This window comes from Helianthus annuus, chromosome 1 (assembly GCF_002127325.2).
Source record: "Helianthus annuus cultivar XRQ/B chromosome 1, HanXRQr2.0-SUNRISE, whole genome shotgun sequence".
NCBI classification, from domain to species: Eukaryota; Viridiplantae; Streptophyta; class Magnoliopsida; order Asterales; family Asteraceae; genus Helianthus; species Helianthus annuus.
The window spans coordinates 38,567,431-38,586,725 of NC_035433.2; the positions used below are offsets into that span (position 1 = coordinate 38,567,431).

The 19,295-nt window shown below is 41.1% G+C and overlaps 1 protein-coding gene and 1 long non-coding RNA gene across 2 annotated transcripts; both read left to right on the forward strand.

The window, feature by feature from the left end:
• Positions 1 to 1,615: 1,615 nt before the first annotated feature.
• LOC110883521 (protein NYNRIN-like) lies at positions 1,616 to 3,172 on the forward strand. Its single transcript, XM_022131274.1, has one exon. It carries the CDS (start codon positions 1,616 to 1,618, stop codon positions 3,170 to 3,172), a length of 1,557 nt encoding a protein of 518 aa, XP_021986966.1.
• Positions 3,173 to 11,334: 8,162 nt separating this feature from the next.
• Positions 11,335 to 12,878, forward strand: LOC110936132. The gene is made up of 2 exons (XR_002589744.2): positions 11,335 to 11,964; positions 12,718 to 12,878. It is a non-coding gene; the product is annotated as an uncharacterized LOC110936132 (long non-coding RNA).
• The last annotated feature ends 6,417 nt before the right edge of the window (positions 12,879 to 19,295 follow it).

Sequence of the window (19,295 nt, forward strand, 5' to 3'; positions counted from 1 at the left end):
GTAAGAGATATCAAGCAAGGCCCACCTGTCGTCAAGGAAGAAAGTGACAAGGCGGCAGGCAAGAGGCCGCGTGAATTGACCATGGTATACGCGGATATGGGAAGGGGGCAAAACGGAGTTTCTCCACGCTCGAACCTTGGATGTTGGCAACAATGACCATAGAACCTCGTATGGAGGACTTGCACCTCACTACAGATGCCCTGATCATATCCGCGGCAGTAGGAGACTACCGCATGAGGCGAATCCTGGTCGACACCGGGAGCTCGGAAGACATTATCTATGAGCATTGCTTCAACAGAATGCAACCAGAAGATAGAAAGTTGCTTGAATCAGTACACGCCCCCATCAAAGGGTTCACAGGGGAAAAGGTTGACCCTATCGGTCAGATCACTTTCCCGGTAACTTTTGGGCAGTCACCTAAAGAAAGAACCATACTCCTGACTTTCCTTGTGGTCCGCGCTGAGTCATACCACAACGTGATAATCGGAAGATTCACCCTGGGAAAATTAGATGCCATAGTCTCCACGGCAAGAGGCTTCATGAAGTTTCCTACACCGCGAGGTATTGCTACTGTGTTTCGCGACAAGATTGGAGAAGTACTGAGTACCAAAAGATGCCGCCAAGGACCCACCGGAGCCACGGGCCCAGAAAGATGGGTACTAAGCACACGCCATCCGGACCAGATGGTCACAATCGGGGACACTTTGTCTCCAGAAGTTAGAAACGACCTGAAGCAACTGTTAAAAAGAAATGTTGACATCTTCGCTTTTGAGCATTCTGACATGACAGGAGTCCCCCGTGATAAAGCAGAACACAAACTTGCAACGCTCCCAGGCGTTAAGCCGGTCGCACAGGGTAAACGTAGCATGGCCCCGGATCGACGGGCAGCAATTGTCAAAGAAGTACGAAAATTAGTGGAAGCTGGAATCCTCAGGGAAACGCAATACCACACATGGGTATCCAACCCGGTTATGGTAAAAAAGCCAGATGGCACATGGCGAATGTGTATTGATTTCAAAGATCCAAATAAGGCGTGCCCTAAAGACGCATACCCGCTGCCCGAGATTGATTTAAAGGTCGATTCCTTGGTACCCTACCGATTCAAATGTTTCCTGGACGCTTATAAAGGGTACCACCAGATCAAGATGTCTAAAGAAGATGAAGAAAAGACAACGTTTCACACCGATGTGGGCATTTTTTGTTACACAAAAATGCCTTTTGGTCTACGGAACGCCGGAGCTACCTATCAGAGACTAATGGACAAGGTGTTCGAGACACAAATCGGACGAAATTTGGAGGTCTATGTCGATGACCTTGTAATCAAAAGCAGGGAAGAAAAGCAAATGTTAACAGACATCGAAGAAACTTTTCAGCGGCTTAGAGAGTATAACATTAAATTAAACCCAAAGAAATGCTCTTTCGGGGTGGAAGAAGGGAAGTTCCTAGGGGTAGTAGTCACCCGAGATGGCTTCAAAGCCAACCCAGAAAAGGTGGCCGCCATAACGCGGATGCCTTCCCCACGAACATTGAAGGAAGCTCAAGCCCTGAATGGGCGGTTAGTGGCAATCAACAGGTTCTTGGCAAGACATGCCGAGAAATCATGCCTTTCATAAAAATGTTAAAAGATTGCCTCAACAAGAAAAACTTCAAATGGACCAACGAAGCGGAACAAGCTTTGCAAGACATGAAACGCTTCATAGAAGGATTACCCATGCTGACAGCACCAAGGCCTAATGAAGTATTAAAGATGTATTTAGCGGCAGCTCATACCGCGGTAAGCGCCGTGCTCATGGTTGAACGAGATGGAAGGCAAACACCGATATATTACATAAGCCGGGTATTAGCGGGGCCCGAAACGCGGTATCCCACGTTAGAAAAGCTGGTCTTAGCGTTGGTACACGCCACGCGGCGACTGAGAAGATATTTTCAGGCGCACCGCGTGCAGGTTCTAACCAATTACCCACTGCAACAAGTCCTGCACAAGCCGGAGATTTCTGGCAGACTGGCCAAGTGGGCAATTGAACTCGGCGCTTTGGACATCGAATATCAGAAACGAACAGCTGTTAAGGGGCAAGTAATTGCCGATTTTCTAGCCGAAATACCTGAAGGAGAAGCTATCGCGGACCCAGTCGTCCAGGACATCCCGGAATCCAGCACCGCCCGGCAAACCTGGAAACTATACACAGATGGGTCATCTAGTGGAAAGGGATCTGGAGCCGGTTTAATGCTGATAAGCCCAGATGAGATCAGGCTGATGTACGCCCTACGCTTCGATTTCGAGTGTTCTAACAACGAAGCGGAGTATGAGGCACTGTTAGCAGGTCTAAGAATGGCAAAATCTATGGGGGCGGCAAGGGTAGACGCGTATGTTGATTCGCTACTGGTCAACAATCAGGTAAACGAAACGTACGAAGCCAAAGATGAATCAATGGCAAAATACTTGGCGAAAACAAAGGAGCTCATGGATTCTTTTGACAACGTCACGCTCAATCACGTGCACAGAGGCAAGAATCAGATAGCAGATGCTCTCAGCAAACTCGCCACCTCAGGTATGGAAAAGGAAGTCAAAGTCGAAACGCTGCAGACACCGTCAATCGAACCACGGAATGTTTCCGCTGTTACAGCGGAAGATCCTTGCTGGTACACTCCGGTTATACGTTTCCTGGAAACGGGGGAGCTACCTCCCGCCAAGGGCGAAGCACAGAAGATACAAACGAAAGCGCTGCAATATGAGATCAATAATGGTGTCTTATACAGAAAGTCTTACATGGGCCCACTGCTGCGATGTGTCTCCCCAACAGAGGCAAAATATCTCATCAGCGAAATCCATGCGGGCCTATGCGGCATACACGCTGGACCCCGGGCGGTGGTAGCCAAAATTCATAGCGCGGGATATTATTGGCCTGGGATGCACGAAGACGCTGTAACAGAACTTCGAGAATGCCGCAGCTGCCAGAAATTCGCTCCTCAAACAATAAGGCCCAAGAACAGCCTAGTACCGGTGACAGCAGCATGGCCTTTCCAGAAATGGGCCGTTGATATCGTGGGACCCTTCCCGCCGGCCCCTGGAAAGCTAAAGTACCTAATCGTGGCGGTTGACTACTTCACCAAGTGGGTGGAAGCTAAGCCTTTAGCCAAAATAACGGCAGACAATGCCAAAAAATTCCTCTAGGAACACATAGTATGCCGGTTTGGATTACCACTGTACCTGGTAAGCGATAACGGAACACAGTTTACAGACAGAATTTTCCAAGAATGGTGCACTCATCTCCACATCCAACAAATCTTCACGTCAGTAGCACACCCCCAAGGGAATGGCCAGGTAGAGCGGACAAACAGAAGTTTGCTGGATGGCATCAAAAAACGATTAGGCCACGAGGGAAGCTCCTGGGTGGAAGAGTTGCCAAATGTCCTCTGGGCACACAGAACAATGCCCAAAACCAGCAACAATGAAACTCCGTTTAGCCTAACCTATGGAGCGGAAGCAATGATACCCGCTGAAGCGGGATTACCGTCACTACGCCGCCTCAACACAGGCGATGACAATGATAGATCTCTAAGAGAAGGCCTGGACTTACTGGAGGAAAGGCGCGAGGCGGCCGCCATCAGCGAAGCAAAATATAAGAAGGCATTGGAAAGATATTATAAAAGCGAGTGGCCAAACAGAATTTCAAAACAGGAGATTACGTCATGCGTGGCAATGAAGCGAGTAGAATGGAACCTTCAGGCAAGCTGGGCCCAAACTGGGAAGGCCCTTATGTCATTCAAGAAGATCTGGGCAAAGGGGCCTATCGCCTATCTCGGCTCGATGGCACACCAGTACCACGCACATGGAACATCGCTCAGTTAAGGAAATGCTACCTGTAAGACCTTGCTCCTAACAGCAAGAGTTAACTATTTTTCTCATTTTACAATTGTAACTCACCCGCAGTGGTGTCTTTTCATTTTACATTAGTTCAATAAAAGACATTTACTTTTATCATAGGATACCATCGCACAACAAGTGCATCCAACGGTAAAACTACAAATAACACCCTTAAACACGAAATATTTTCAATTACACAAGTCATAGGGTTAGAACATACAGCGCTTAAGGCGGGTATCTTGGTAATAGATACACAAACCGCCACAAAACAGATAGGTATTTTTACATACACGTAACCTATCTTAAATAAACCAAGTACTTGTCCCTGTAGTTAAAAGCCAAGACATGGGAACCAAAAAAGCAGAACAAGTTCAAAAACATCTACTGATGGAAGTTGGGTGCCATCACCACTGCAGGGGTATGCAGCACCACAACACCATCAACAAAAGTAGCTAGATCAACAGTCAGGTTGCCAGATGATTCACCATCCACCATCGGAGCCACCATCTCTGAATCGTCCATCTGTCGTTGCTTGGGAAAACCACCGGAGCGACGTTGGTACGTAAAACGATATCGCTGGTCATGATCCACTGGGATAAGATCTGTCAGGACGTCAGCTGACAAGGATGGCATTCCAGGATCCATCGGCTGGGGGTCCTCGATGACAACACTCTGACACGCCCGGTTTGCCCGGGCCGGAGCAGCATTAGGAAGTGGCCTTCTCCGTCGGAGCATCGACTTTGTCACCGGATGCTGCAACTGGAGTAAGCCATCGGCAGCATCCAACACTCGGAAGATTTTAGACAGCCTTTGCCTATACCGTTTTCTCTCCATCTTGTCCAACTACCAAATAAGGAAAAGGAAGGCAAATTTATAGAGAGGTTAAAAAGACTTGACAGTGGTGACGTTTGAAGCATTAATGGAAAATAATCATTACACGTCACAGAGCTATATTTTCAAAATACGGCGGTGTCAGAAATCATGACATTAGCATTAAAATGGCTGTCAAATCAAAACAGACACGGGCACCAAACCCAAGTCAAATAGTGTCATTAGCAAAATCACAAGAGTACATAACAAGCGAAACAAAACAAATTTATCATTCTTCTTCAGATTCCTCCTCGAGGTCCAGCATCAAACGCAGCGACTCTATACCATCTTCATTCACCTTGTCCATCAAATCGCCATAACAGGGCAGTGGCTCGGTGTATGCCGCTTCAAGGGCATTGGACATGTCACTTTGGAGTTTGCTTTTGACAGCATGAAAGTCTGGAGGTATCTTGTCCAACTGGTGGCACTCCATATAGCCTTTATTCACGCCATCATGATGTCCGGATTGATAAGCAGCAATGGATAAACGATCAATCAGATTGGTAAAGGGGGGCGACTCGCGTAAATACTCAAACGCCCCCACCAGCCCATTGGTTATCAACCAGTTCCTGTCGCCGCGAATAGCCGCCAATTGGCTAGTCAAACCATCCACCTCGGCATTAGATTATGCCAACGCATTTTCAACCTCCTTCAGCTGGGAAGCGGATGATGTAGCAAGCTTGTTATTCTGGGTGACAAGAAAATCACAATGGTCCTGGAGCTCCTTAACCTTTCCCTCTCGCTCTTCTAGCTCCACCTGAAGTAGCCGGACTTTGGTATGGGAAGCTTCTACTTCGGCGGTCAGGCCTTGGTATCGTTCCTGAACCTGAGACACAAAATCAGTGTCAACACGGAACTTTTCCAATTGTGTCGACAATTCAAGTCTCACCTTTTGGGCCTCCGCTATGGCCTTGCGCTCCAACTCTTCCTGTATGTTCTTGGCTTGAGCCAGAACTCGATCTTTTTCCGCCACATCGCGGGCCCACATTATCCTTTCTTCAGCAAGATGGGCAGTAACCCTTTTCAAATCCTCCTCAGCCTTGTTCTTCTCTGACAGAAACCTCGTTTCCTTCAACCCAGCGGTTTGAAGTTGACTCTCCAAGCGATGTTTATCATCCGTCAACTCTTGAATAGTAGCCCGCGCTTGGTGGAGTTGGGTGTTATCATGCATCCATCTACGACGAATTTCTATCAGCCTTCGTGGTAGGCTCACAGAATCAGATATCGAGGAATTCATCAGATCTTCATTGTTCAACCCCTCCACGTACGCCGCCTCGGCCGGGGGATACGCCCGCTCAACCCAGTGTTGAATAACAGGGGGGAAAATCAGCCTTGAAGATTCAACGATTTTCCATTGTGGCTGATAGCGTTTGTCTTGAGCATTGGGATCCCATCGAACGGTCGGTAAGAATAGGTCATCAATCAGACGGACACCGTCATCAGCAATACCGCTGCTTGACCCCCCAGCTTCACTAGCAGCAGCACCACCAAGGCTAGTCACATCCTGAGCCACGGACACGGCGGTAACTTCTTTCTCAGCAACAGAAAAATACTTATGGGCGAGTCAAACAAGGATGTACCAACGCCGCATGTCCGTGGTGTAACAATAGGGTCGACGGTCACAGCTACAGATAAGGTAGGAGTGGGGAGCGGCATGGCACAGCTAATAGCAGCAGTAGCAGAAGCCTGGGTCTTGGGCTCCGTGGATACGCCAATACTGGAACCAGGCACCGACAACGCCACAGTTGACACAGGAATTGATGCAACAACCCCAGGTTGTACTCCTACAGAGGTACCTGCACAATCAAATGACGCGATTTAGCAACATGAAGTTTTCAACTTATATGAGCAGGCCAAAGTGGTTAGTACATACCTATTGGGAAGGCATGAGCAGCTTGTACTGCCTCGAAGGCACTTAGAGTAGGAACAACAAATGTTTTCCTCTTTTTCAAGGCATGACCAGGGCTCGTCACAACGGCGGCCAGAGAGATACCACGCTCAACACAGGCAGATTCCTCAATGGAGGTAACAGCCACATTAGTCATCGTGTGTTTCTTCCCGGTCAGCTTTATCCGAGCGGGTCTCTTCTCTGATACAGAAACACTGGTATTTGAAACAGCTGGCAGGGGGAAATGTATACAGCAGGGTCCGCTGGTACGGCGGGTAGAATAAACTGCTCAAGATGCATCCCTAGCACATCCAGTTCTCCTTCGTCCAACACGCGGTCAGCAGGCTTCAACACAAGATGCCGTGGAGGATCAACAAAATCAAACATACTCCACTCCCCTGCGTGATGCGTGGGCATTATTTATGAAATTTAAAGGAAATATGACAAAAGACAGGTTAAACATACCTGCATCATCCCTTTGAAAGGAAGGGTATCGCCGGATATCACGCCACAACAAACTCATACCAGCCATCACTAGAGCACCTTCTGGGATAACCGTGCATTCGAAAGGACGACCACACAACTTCGTGTACAGAACGTTCGATACATACGCGTCCTCAGAAAGCCCATCATCTTTGACTTTATCCTTTGGCCCCTTTTCCTTCCAGTACATTTCACCAGGGATAACAGAGGCATCAATATAGAAAAACTTTTTCTTCCAATCTTTATCCCTAGAATTGGTAGGAATGTCCCTAAGGCAGGACACATCAGTATCTCTCTGGTCAAAGGTAAAGAAAGGGGATTTCCACACAAGCACGAATAAAGCCCTAAACACGATAAGTTCCGGAATATGGCCTAAGGCAATGCAAGCAAATTCGAATTGGCGAAGTTTCACCAAACCAAGGGGATGTAATTGGGAAATGTGAATACGGTAATAATCGAGCACTAATTTGAGAAACTAATTTGAGAAACTTGGTGACGGGCAACCGAAAATTGCAGAACTTGAAGAAATCACTAAACAACGTGATTTTACCCGATTTCAGGAGAAATGCAGTGTCCGTTTTGGACGGCAGTATAGGCTTCCATTCGGCCCGGATACCGTATCTTGAACAAGGTTGTTGTACGACGTTACGCCCCACTTGCAGAACAGCACGTCAGTAGTGGCGGCAGCAGATGAAGACGATTCACTAGGTTTTGAGGCCATTTTTCGGAAAGAATGATAAAAGAACGATTTGGGGAGAGAGATTTGAACCCTCACATTGAGAGGTGTTATTTATACGCAAAATCAACCTTTCAAATTCAAAAAGACGTACGGACGGAAATACGTGTCCAATCAGGGTAAGAACAGTTGTCATCCCAATGATAACCCAACTGTCACATCCTATCTTTTTGCCGTCATTTCCTCAAAATATAACGGCACTAAGCCCAACGTTTTTGGCAATAAGCATAGTATAATAACTTTTCCTTTTTCTCTCTTAGTCCGAGCTAATGGATCTCTTTCCATGAACTCGGACTGGGGGGACATGACGAGGTATGACCCACATCGGTCAACTCGACCCGGTTACAACCTATTATTCTAATATAAATATAAATGATTATTCTAGAACTTTCCATATCCGCATGGAAGTTACACAACCAAATCTCCAACTTTTCGGGAAGATCATGTAAATCCCTAACTTATCGGAATATATCCTAGGTTAGAGGAAACCCTAATGGAAAACCTATAAATAAAGGTAAACGTATAAGGTATGATCATCTTGCTCTCATATAACTTTCTCTTCTCAATTTCCTTTCACTTCCACAAACCGAGACTTATTCTCACGCCGGAGGGTGGTTACAGGAATAACCCCATTCCTGTAACGAGTCCTAACGGTCTTTCTGTTTTGCAGCCAAACGTTCGGGTCACTAATTATTGAAGTCCTAACCCATAATCACCGCATAGGTCAGTGTTTCTTCAGGTGTCAAGTTGGTGAATTCCCATTTGTTTACCTTGGGTTGAAAGTAGGTGCTAACATGAACCGGATTGCTAGCTGGAAACCGGTTTATGATGTTTTTGATGCTAGGTTGTCCAAGTGGAAAGCCTCTTTGTTGTCATTGGGGGTAGGGTCACTCTCATCAAGTTGGTGCTCGAGAGCTTGCTGATATATTATTTCTCTCTTTATAAAGCCCCGGTTAAAGTTCTGAAGGATCTGGAAGCAAAAATTAAGAGGTTCTTATGGGGGGTAATGTTTCGTCCAACAAGATGCACTGGGTGGCGTGGAAGAAGGTTGCAAGTCCAAAGAGCCAAGGCGGGCTCGGGTTAAGCAAACTTAAAAATATTAATATCGCTCTCCTTTCGAAATGGGGATGGAGGTTTCTCTCGGATAAAGGCAAGTTGTGGATCAAAGTGATAGATGCTCTTCATAAAACGAGACAATGTTGGGATTTTATTCCGAAAAGAAAATCCTTGGGTAGGGTGTGGAACAACATTGTTAATGTCCTCTCAAACACAAAGGTAGATGGCATCCCTTTAAGGAATTTTTTCAAAAGTGATGTGGGAATGGAGTGAATATCGCTTTTTGGTTGGACCCGTGGTTGTGCAACGAGCCACTGAAAGACAGATTTCCGGATATTTTCAAGTTGGAAAAGGAGAAAAAATGTAGGATTGTGGAGCGGATCATTGAAGGCACTCATGGTCAGTCTTTTGCTTGGGCCTGGTCTAGGCCGATAATGGCTGGGAGAGAGGTTGACGACCTGATTGGGTTATGTACATTACTGTTCGATTTTTCTTTGAAGAATACTCGAGACTCTTGGAAATGGATTGGGGCCGCTGGAGAGACTTTCAGTGTCGGGACGGTTAAAAGTATTCTTGACAGCAGCGGGGCAGATCCAGTTTGTGTTGAGGACTGGAATTGCAAATGGATACCGGCAAAATGTAACTTGTTTATGTGGAGAGCGAGTCTGAATAGTATCGCGACGTCGGAAGCTTTAAAGAGAAGGAACATATCAGTCGAAGACGAAAGCTGTAAGCTTTGTGGCGAAGCTAGCGAGACTGTGGACCATATTTTCACGTCATGTATGGTGGCCTCGTCGGTGTGGAATCTTGTCAACAGGTGGTGCAAGGTGCCTCCGCTGTTCTTTTTTGAGTTTAAGGACCTCCTCCAGATCCACGAGCATGTCGGGTTGAGTGGCAAGAAAAAGGAGATTTTCAAAGGTATCCTTAGAATCGGATGTTGGTGTATATGGAAGGCGAGGAACGGTCTCGTTTTTAAAAATGAAGAAGTCAAGATAGGAGATATAATAAGTAGTATAAAGGCTCTGGGTTTTCTTTGGTGTAATAGTAGGTTAAAAGGTTTCTCGTGTTCGTGGCAAGATTGGTGTAAATTTGTAAATATGTAGCGTTTTTGGGGTTTTGGCGGCCTCGGTTTTGAGGTTGGCCGGTGTGTTTGAATGAAATTTTCTTTTCAAAAAAAAAAAAAAAAAAAAACGGTACCAACAAATACACTCTATTGCAATACGTAGAGAAAACCATCAAAATGAATGAGCGTCAGATGAATGAGCGTCAGTGCTGATGTTGTTTGGACGGTATTAGTCAGGTTCGCCATGTTAGATATTGGATGTCTGATTATCAATTAATCAATGTTGCCATCAAGACATGATCCAAAGAGTTACATTTTAGACGACAAACACGTTATAATATTTAATGGTTAAATATTAGTTCATGAAATGCGGTATTTAAATTACGAGAATTAAATATTTAGTGAAATATTTAATGAAACAATTATTTGGGAAATAATTACCATTTAATTGTTTAGTGTAACAATCAACGGCATTATGGCATTTACAATTTAATTGTTAGATATATTTAGTTTTTTATTTATCTAATAAATATTAAATTATAAGTTAGGTTTAGCTATTAACTGTTAATTACAGGGTATGGAGTGAAATTTAGTAGGTTATGGTAAACCCTAATTACACTTTTTGATAGAGATCAAAGAAACATGATCACAAACAAACACCCCATCATCTTCGACCCATCTCCTCTGCCGGCCTCCCACCTGCCACCAGCCAAGAACGCCGTCTGTTGGTCTAACACCGCCACCAGGTCTGACTGCCTCCTCGCCGTCGCATTGCTGTCGGCTTCACGTGCCACCCACGCCGCCTCACACACATTCATGTGTCACGGTTTCCGAGTTTCCGTTTCAATAGTTAATACAGGGTTTTTCGGGTACATGAACTCGTCTACGAGCGGGACGTTTGTTGATCTATCGTTTGTGCTTTTCGGTTTTTGTCAAGGTATGAAATCTAAACAACCTATGGTTGTGATATTCTTTAACAAGAATGTAACTAGACACTTGCTGGGAATATTTTATGATTAAAAATTATACACGCTTCCGCTCAATTAATAAGTGTTATTCATTAATAAAAGAGTAAATTACAAGTTTTGTCCTTTATGTTTACATCAAATTGCAGGCGCTGTCCTTTAGCATAAAAGTTGACAAGTTTTGTACTTAATGTTTCAAAATCTTGCATGTTATGTCCTTTAGGCCAAACTCAGTTAAATTTTTTGGTTAAATCTGATCATGTGCATTGCACACACATGAGGGCATATTTGTCTATTCACCATTACATGGACTATTGTGTAAATGTTTAATATCTAGGGACTATTATGTAATTTAATGAAAATAATATATATAATTTAAAAAAAAAACTGGACTCTCTACCTCTCTCCCCTCTCTATCTCTCCAACCTACTCTCTCTAACCTATAGAGCACCAGCACCACCCACCCCCAAAAGTTTCACCTCATAAAGCTCAAATTTTCAAAACCCATATAGTAATTAACAAACATGAATTAAAATCAAATGCAGAATAAATAATAAACAAATAAAACCTTATGTTTTTCCCACTGGGCTTTTTCTGGGCAATATGATTATCAGCTTTACAAATAAAACAGCTATCACTGGGTCTCATTCCGGGTATTCTAAGCGGGTGTTTTTTGCTACTGAATCTTTTGGGTTTACTCGGGTCATTGGGATCTGATTTCTTGCTCTTGAACTTGCTATTCTTTTTCTTCTTCTTATTCGGGTCCTTTGTGGCTGTTGGCTCAGGTTTGAGGAAGAGTTCCGGGTGCTCTTGCTTTAATTTTTTGCGAGCTAATTTCTGCCATTTGCACACCATTTTTGTACGGAAAAGAAAGGATGGTGAAGTTGAAGGAAGGAAGGAGGCAAAGAGAAAACCCTGCAGGGTTCGGATGTTGGGGAAAAAGGCGTGTTTTTTACGAAGCCCGTAATTAAATAAAGCCCTAGTGCTGGAAAAAAAGGTTTGGGCCAGAAACCGACCCGGTAAGAAAACCGATTTTAGGTAAGTGATACATCTAAGGCATTGTGATAACTCAGACTATATATTGGTTGTTCCAACTTTGCGGCATAGTTCCGACATCTCAGGCCAGCGGTGATGGTGGTGGGTGGGGTTCTTGAATTCCAGATATTTAGAGAGAGAGAGTTTATATCTTTTTAATTTTTAAGTTTTGTACAAAATAATCCCTGAATAAAAGTTTTTTACAAAATAGCCTCTGGAATGTGAAATGACAAGAATGCCCTCATGTGCAATGCATATGACCAGATTTAACCAAAAAAATCTAACTGGGTTTGGCCTAAAGGACATAACGTGCAAGATTTTAGAACATTAAGTACAAAACTTGTCAACTTTTGCGCTAAAGGACAGCGCCTGCAATTTGGTGTAAACATAAAGGACAAAACTTGTAATTTACTCTTAATAAAATAAATAGTTTTATTTTAACGGTACAATGAATCCCAATTGTGGCATCAAAGCCGTTTTCACATTTGGTTAAACATATTTTTTTAAAACGATCTGTGTTTTATTTGTCAAGACTTTAGTTTGACAAAAACATGGTGTCTTAATCATTTTTTATGATGATTGTGATGAATATAAATCGAGCCCTAGTTCCAGTGTGATGTTTGTGTTTGCTGGTAGTATTGGTTTGATTCATTATGTTGTATTTTTCGGGTTATTTGGAACCCTATGTAATTGTTAGGTTTTATTTTATTGTAAAAGTTATTTTATTGTAAAAGTTATTTTATTATAAAATTGTAGACCAGTCAAGACAAGATATGAAAGACCGAAGAAGGAGGCAAACTAGACAAGATAGAGATTTTGGACTAAGTGGGAGCCGACAAGATAAAGAGTAACTTTGTGTCCCTTAAAACCAATTTGATTATCGTTTAATGGCTTGAAAGAAACCAAACAATTTACTAGAGGCTCGGCTTATTATTTTATTTAAGCGTGGTTGGATATATTATTTAGAAAAAAGTTAGACCACTTAAATAAATTTTCACAATCATTAAATAACAAGATAATTAAAATGCGTTTTAAGTTAACTCAGGAAGGTAATTTAATAAAAATGAATTTTATTAAAAGATAAAATATTCTGGTTTTAAAATTAAATTTGTTTATTTTAATACCGTAATTAATAAAATAGTTTATTAATGTAAAATCAAGTTTACAATAAACGATAAGAGTAGTTTTAAATAGGGTATTTAAAATCAATTGTGTTGAGAGTTGAAAGATTTTTCAATTTATCAGGAACATACGTAAAAATGGATTTTAATTACTAAAATTCCACAACTTGCCTTTTGCTACAAACCGCCCTAACTATTTTAACCTGCTACGATAAATAAATATTAAAGTAAATCACTAAAGTAAAATCGATATTACTACGCCTCCTTGAAATAGGTGACACTCGAACCAATATATTTGAACCCTTTTATTAGCGATTACCCTGCATTGGGCCTACGATTTCGATGACAGGTGAAACCTCGGTTTCACACATTATTAATTGAAGGACGAATATCACTTGAAAGTAGGGGTGTGCATGGGTCGGTTTGGGCCTAAAACCATAACCATAACCATAACCGCTATGTCGGTTAATGGATAACCATAACTATAACCGATCGGTTATGGCGGTTATGGTTAATCGATTTTGATGGTTATAGCGGGTCGGTTATGGGTGGTTAACCGTGTATTTAGCCTAGCTTAAAATATGTTAATTTTTTAAAATGAAAAAAATGTTATTGCATATTTGTATATGTTAGTATATTACATAGTATTAAAAATACATATACTCTATAATATTAACACTGAATATTCAAATAAAGTGATGTGATATATTTCATAAATTCAAATAAACATTCAACCAAAACCGCAAAATGATATAAAATAACACGTAAATACTAAAAATCTTTAATAAAAACATCAAATATTAAAAAAAAACCGGTGAAAAGTCCTAAATCCTACAAAGATTTATTACATGTCGGTTCGGTTTGGTTATGGTGGGTATGGAAACATTGATAACCATAACTGACCCACTACATTCGATTTTCAAAAAAAACATTAACCGACCCATCGGTTTTTGATTTGGTTCGGTTTTTTCGGTTCGGTTTTATCGGTTAATTTGGTTATGGTTCGGTTAATTCGGTTTTTTTACACACCCCTACTTGAAAGAGTTTCTAGGGATGTAGTTGAGGTTGAACGTACCAATGTTTGACAACACTCGTCACTCGACCCCAAACCCAAGAGTTATGTAGTTAGCACAATTAATATTTGTTACCCATCCGCGTAGTAATACTAGTGAACATAGCTTAGGGGTTGTTTAACAACTTCTGAATGGTTAAGTGTTGAACCAGTAAGAGCCTAAGAGGTCTGAATCATTAAGTGTTGAACCAATAAGAGGTCTGAACCATTAAGAGCCAGTATAATGCTTAACAGTTCAAATGCAAATGTCTGACCAATTCAGAGTAGAGGTCTTAACCATTCAGACTCTGTATAATGCTTAACCATTCAGAGACAAATGTCTGAACCATTATGACAAGTATATGGGCGGTGTGTTACTCCTATAGCGCTATACATGTTAAGGGAGGCTTGTACGAAGTTAATGACATGTATACCACATAAGAAGGTTCCAGCATGTACGAATCAAGTGTAACGTATTAAGCATGTATGATTGGATTGTTTGTTTGTGATTGCATCAAGTATGTGTGATTGTGTAAGTTTTCATAATGTAAACATGTTACATCCAAAAGTGTAAAACGTAAAAAGAGCGTCGAGTATACTCACGGTTTTGCAAAACTTCCTTTGATAAATCGGCGAGTCGAAGGTTGAGAGCGTGGAACACCGAGGTTACCCTACATGGGGTAAATGAAGGTGTGGGTCATTTGGAGTTGAGCGGAGGATTCGGATCTGGATTAAACTATTAAAGTATATATATATATATATATATATATATATATATATAAACAAATACAAAAATATATCCCGTCTAAGCACTCGTTGTGACACTAAGTTACTGTGATTGCATGGGTCCTGGTTTGCCCATTAGAATCAGTAACAAGGAACTCAGAACTGAGATAAATGGATAACCGAAGCTCACAACACTGTTAGTATGAATGGAAGTTCCATTCGTGCGAACAGGTGCGAACAGAGTCTCTTCGTGCGAGTGGGAAATTCCCAGTCATGTGAAAGGCCTTTTCGTGCGAAGGGGTTCTGTTCGAGACACTTAACCATCAAACGGTTAGCGTTCTGATTTCGGTTATGTTATATATTATATTATATAGTCTTATGATAACAGTCCAGTAAATCAGAGAGTTCGTGGAAGTCATGTATGGGGTAGAAACACCTCATTATATGTTTCACCAAAGCACAAAGTTTATTAACATTGTTAACAAACCCGGTTGGTCATGAACATAACAGAAAATAAATAAATAGACATATACCAAACAGCCGAATAAAGACAACCCGGGCGTGTCATTCCCAACATGGCCAGAAAGTATATTATAAACGTCTGAGTAAAAACACTAACCCACAGACTCGTTTCTTTGCCGGAATCAACCTCAACACTAACCCACAGCTATGGATTTAGTTGTGAGCTCGGTGGGTTCAAGATTTTTACCAAGTTTCAGAGCATAAAGTATATTATAAACGTCTGAGTAAAAACATAACTTAAGTCTTTATCTTGGTTCTCAATGTGGGGAACTTCATCATTAGACTGCCAAGGCAAGTGTAACGCCTCGCTTTTTGAAACTTACTTTAACTAGCAAGGTTATTCACGTAACTATTTTTGGAAACTTACATACGTATCATATTCGTATACCGCCCCTGCTTTCGGGATTCGCAACTTTGTTCATGATGAAACTCAATCACCTCATTTAAATCATACTTCGATTAATCATGTTCGGTTTATATTCAAGTCAAAAGTTCACTTGATACGTATTCGTAATTCTCGTAAATGTTTGATTCAACTTGCAAGCGACAATTATGTATACGTAATTTGAACGTATCTCACATACTTATCCATCATTCCCCGCTTATAGATACTTAATCACATTTACCATACTTGTTTTTATGCTTAAAATACATAACACACCTTATAATATACATTATACAAAGTGTAGGGGCCAAAGATGACAAAAAAACACACAGATTTCGTGGCCAGAGGCCGTAGCGCCCCGCGACCGCCCTCCTCTTCCTCCGTCGCGGCCCGCCACAAGGTGGGATCCGCATAATGTTTTTGGCAGCTCATCTATTTGTCATTTGTGTGTTTGTTTGGTGTGTTTTTCCTCTTAATTACTCACCTAACCCCAAACCCTAAAGCTCAACTATAAAACCAAGCCTCCTAACACTCATTTTTACTTTTCCAACTCATTTACACTCTCAAAATACTCTAAATTCAGCTGGAAATACAAGTTCTTGGCATATTATTCTAAGTGCCAAATGAGCACTTTTCTTCACTTTTCTTCCACTCTCTTCACTTCTTCTTCCTCAACAAGGTTTGAAACACCTCTAGGAGTGTTTCCACAAGGTTTTCCATGGAAAACCAAGGTGGGACATCACCATTTGGAGGTCCAACTTTCTGTTTTGGAAGAAAACTTATTAAAATTTTCTTTAATCTTGAGTTTTCTTCAAACAAACCTATGTTCTTATGCTCCTAATCAAGTCTATGATTAGTGAGCTTAAACAAGGTCGTTTCATACAAATTAGGAGATGTTTTATCACTCCAAACTTTCTATTTTGTAAGGGTTTTAACTCACAAGTGTTGTATCCACCAAGCTTGTTCTTGAAACAAGATTTGTGTTGGATGTGTGTGATTATTTGGAAGCCTTGGCTTCCTACCTTCAATCCACCACCTCACTTGATGATTTGTCCCTTGAGTAGTTAGTTCATTTCATTTTCATTTTTATTTTATTCATGATCATCCTTGTTGTTCTTGTAACAACTTGTGCATTGGTGAATCTACGAAAGAGGTCTTAAAGGAAGGATTATCCTCCTACCTCCATGCGTGACTTATATGAAATCCTTGAAATACATAATAGACTTATACTTATACTATATAAAATATATAAAACATATAATATATATATATATAATAACCGAACCCTTGATGATGATCAAGTGACTATTCGTCATGGTACTAAATTACATCATTTAAGTACTTATCTTCTCGTTACAATTCTAATGGGTGTCTTCACCTATGAAATCATTCTAACCCCTACGGGTTTTATAGTGTCAAAAACGAGTAGATGATTACATTCTCATATACATATTTTTACGTACTCTAAATCCCGAATATAAACATTCCTTAAACTCCAATCCGAACATGTTCTTTCTCCTAGTCTCATTAAACTCGTCAATACTAGGATAATCGGAAGACTTAGCAATTTTGTGAGTACACTTGACCCCTTTTGTTTTAATACACTTTGGGTGTCACATGTTTTACTTGTTAAAATGCACAATTCACACAAACATGCTTTATTCAATCAATCCTTATACATGCTTTGTTATGCTTAGGTTCATGTGTGGTACCCGAGGAAAATCAACAATCATCTTAACTCACCATTTCATCTCTCCGAGACTGCTTACCAAATTTCGAGACGAAATTTCTTTCAAGTTGGGGATGATGTGACAACCCACAACTTCAGGTTACTACTTTAACCTAACCACAATTAATTTAATCATACATTCATAGCACTGCATTTAACTAGGGTTAGTGTCACACCCCTATTTTCCACGTGTCACCGGTGGGCCCGGTGGGGAGTATCGTGACGTAGTTGATATCATCATAGTCAAACAACACAAATTTAATATGCACATCGGAAGCAAAAAAGATAGATTTATTCCAACCGAATAAATATTGTAATATTTAAGTATCACAATGTAGTTGAAACAGATCCACAGGCGGATCAAAATAAAGAGGAAACATAGTTCAACAGAATTTGGCATCCAAGCTTGCGAGACTCTAAATGATGCTAAGGAGAGGCCAGCCTATTACGCGTAGTACCTGCACTTAATCTTTTTGGGAAAATACGTCAGTTTACACTGGTAAATACAATTTAACTGACTCATTTTGAAAATGTTTGAAAATTGATTTAGATGCACATGGCACAAAAAGATTTTTATAACTTGGAATAATTATTTGAATATAAACTTGTAAAAGATTTACATGTTTCTTATGCGTCCAGTAGCCCGGGTTGACACCGGGTTAAGGATCAATAGACACACCACATGGTATAGTCCCGTAGCGGTTAAACCCAAAACCGGCGGTTATACCTTAATATTTATTTATGCACTAACGGGTGTACGCCTACATCCGTATGCTTAGGTCGTGGCCATTTCGTAAAATGATGCCAAGGATATCCGGGACATGGTCATTAACCCCCCAAAGGCTTTAAGCAAACAAAACAATTTTAACGGGTCATTTCAATGATTTAACCTACATTTGATTAAAGATTCAATGCCCGACCAAGCGGTATTTTATATACCGTATCCCAAGCCCGTATAGGGAAAATAAGTTAAAAGTATTTACCTGAGCAAGTACAGTCACAATAAGCAAGTGCAAATAGCTTTTACTGATCTCCTATTCTGGAACGAAGGTTTATAATAACCTATTAGAATCCTAACGGGTCTTTTAATTTAGCCTAAGCTTAGACCGGTTAGTTTTAAAGAAAGAATACGGTTTAAACGCATGATTAAGCGAAGACCGTTTTAGAATGTAGTCTTGACCCGACAAGCTTGCATGCTTGTTTAATATGGGTAACTTAAACACATTCTGGATTTTGAGACAAAAACGATATGGTCTGACCCGTTTCGGCTAATATATGTAAACTAGTTACATAAGCCGATCCGAACGCGAAAAGTGCGTAACGAGTGACCACATAAATCATATACAAGTTCCCTGAGTTAATATGCACTAAATATGTTGTGATATCAGTAAGATATCTCCTATTATGCCCAAAATAATTTTAAACTCAAATTATGCCTCATAAGGGCATTTTGGTCATTTTAAAGGGTATAAAAGAGTTTAATTTGTAATCTGAGTTACAGGTCTTATTTATTTAGTAAATATACTTAATTTAATAAGTTATAACAATAAGGTATCATCTATATGTGAAATTTATTAATTATAATCATTTTATGCACCGAAGGGGCATTTTGGTAATTTCACATAAGCCTAAAAGGTTAAAACTGGAAATCTGAGTTTAAAACCTTTGCTTACTGTTAGAATATAAAAATTTACTGAATACATCAGTAGGTATCAAACCTTATATATATAAACTAGTTTTGATACGTACTATATCGTAAAAATGCTTAAAAAGGCGATTTGGAGCCATTTCCGGGTTTTG

Bases quoted from the DNA above. Each gene is read 5' to 3' on its own strand.
- LOC110883521 (XM_022131274.1), top strand. From the start codon at position 1,616: ATGTTAAAAGATTGCCTCAACAAGAAAAACTTCAAATGGACCAACGAA.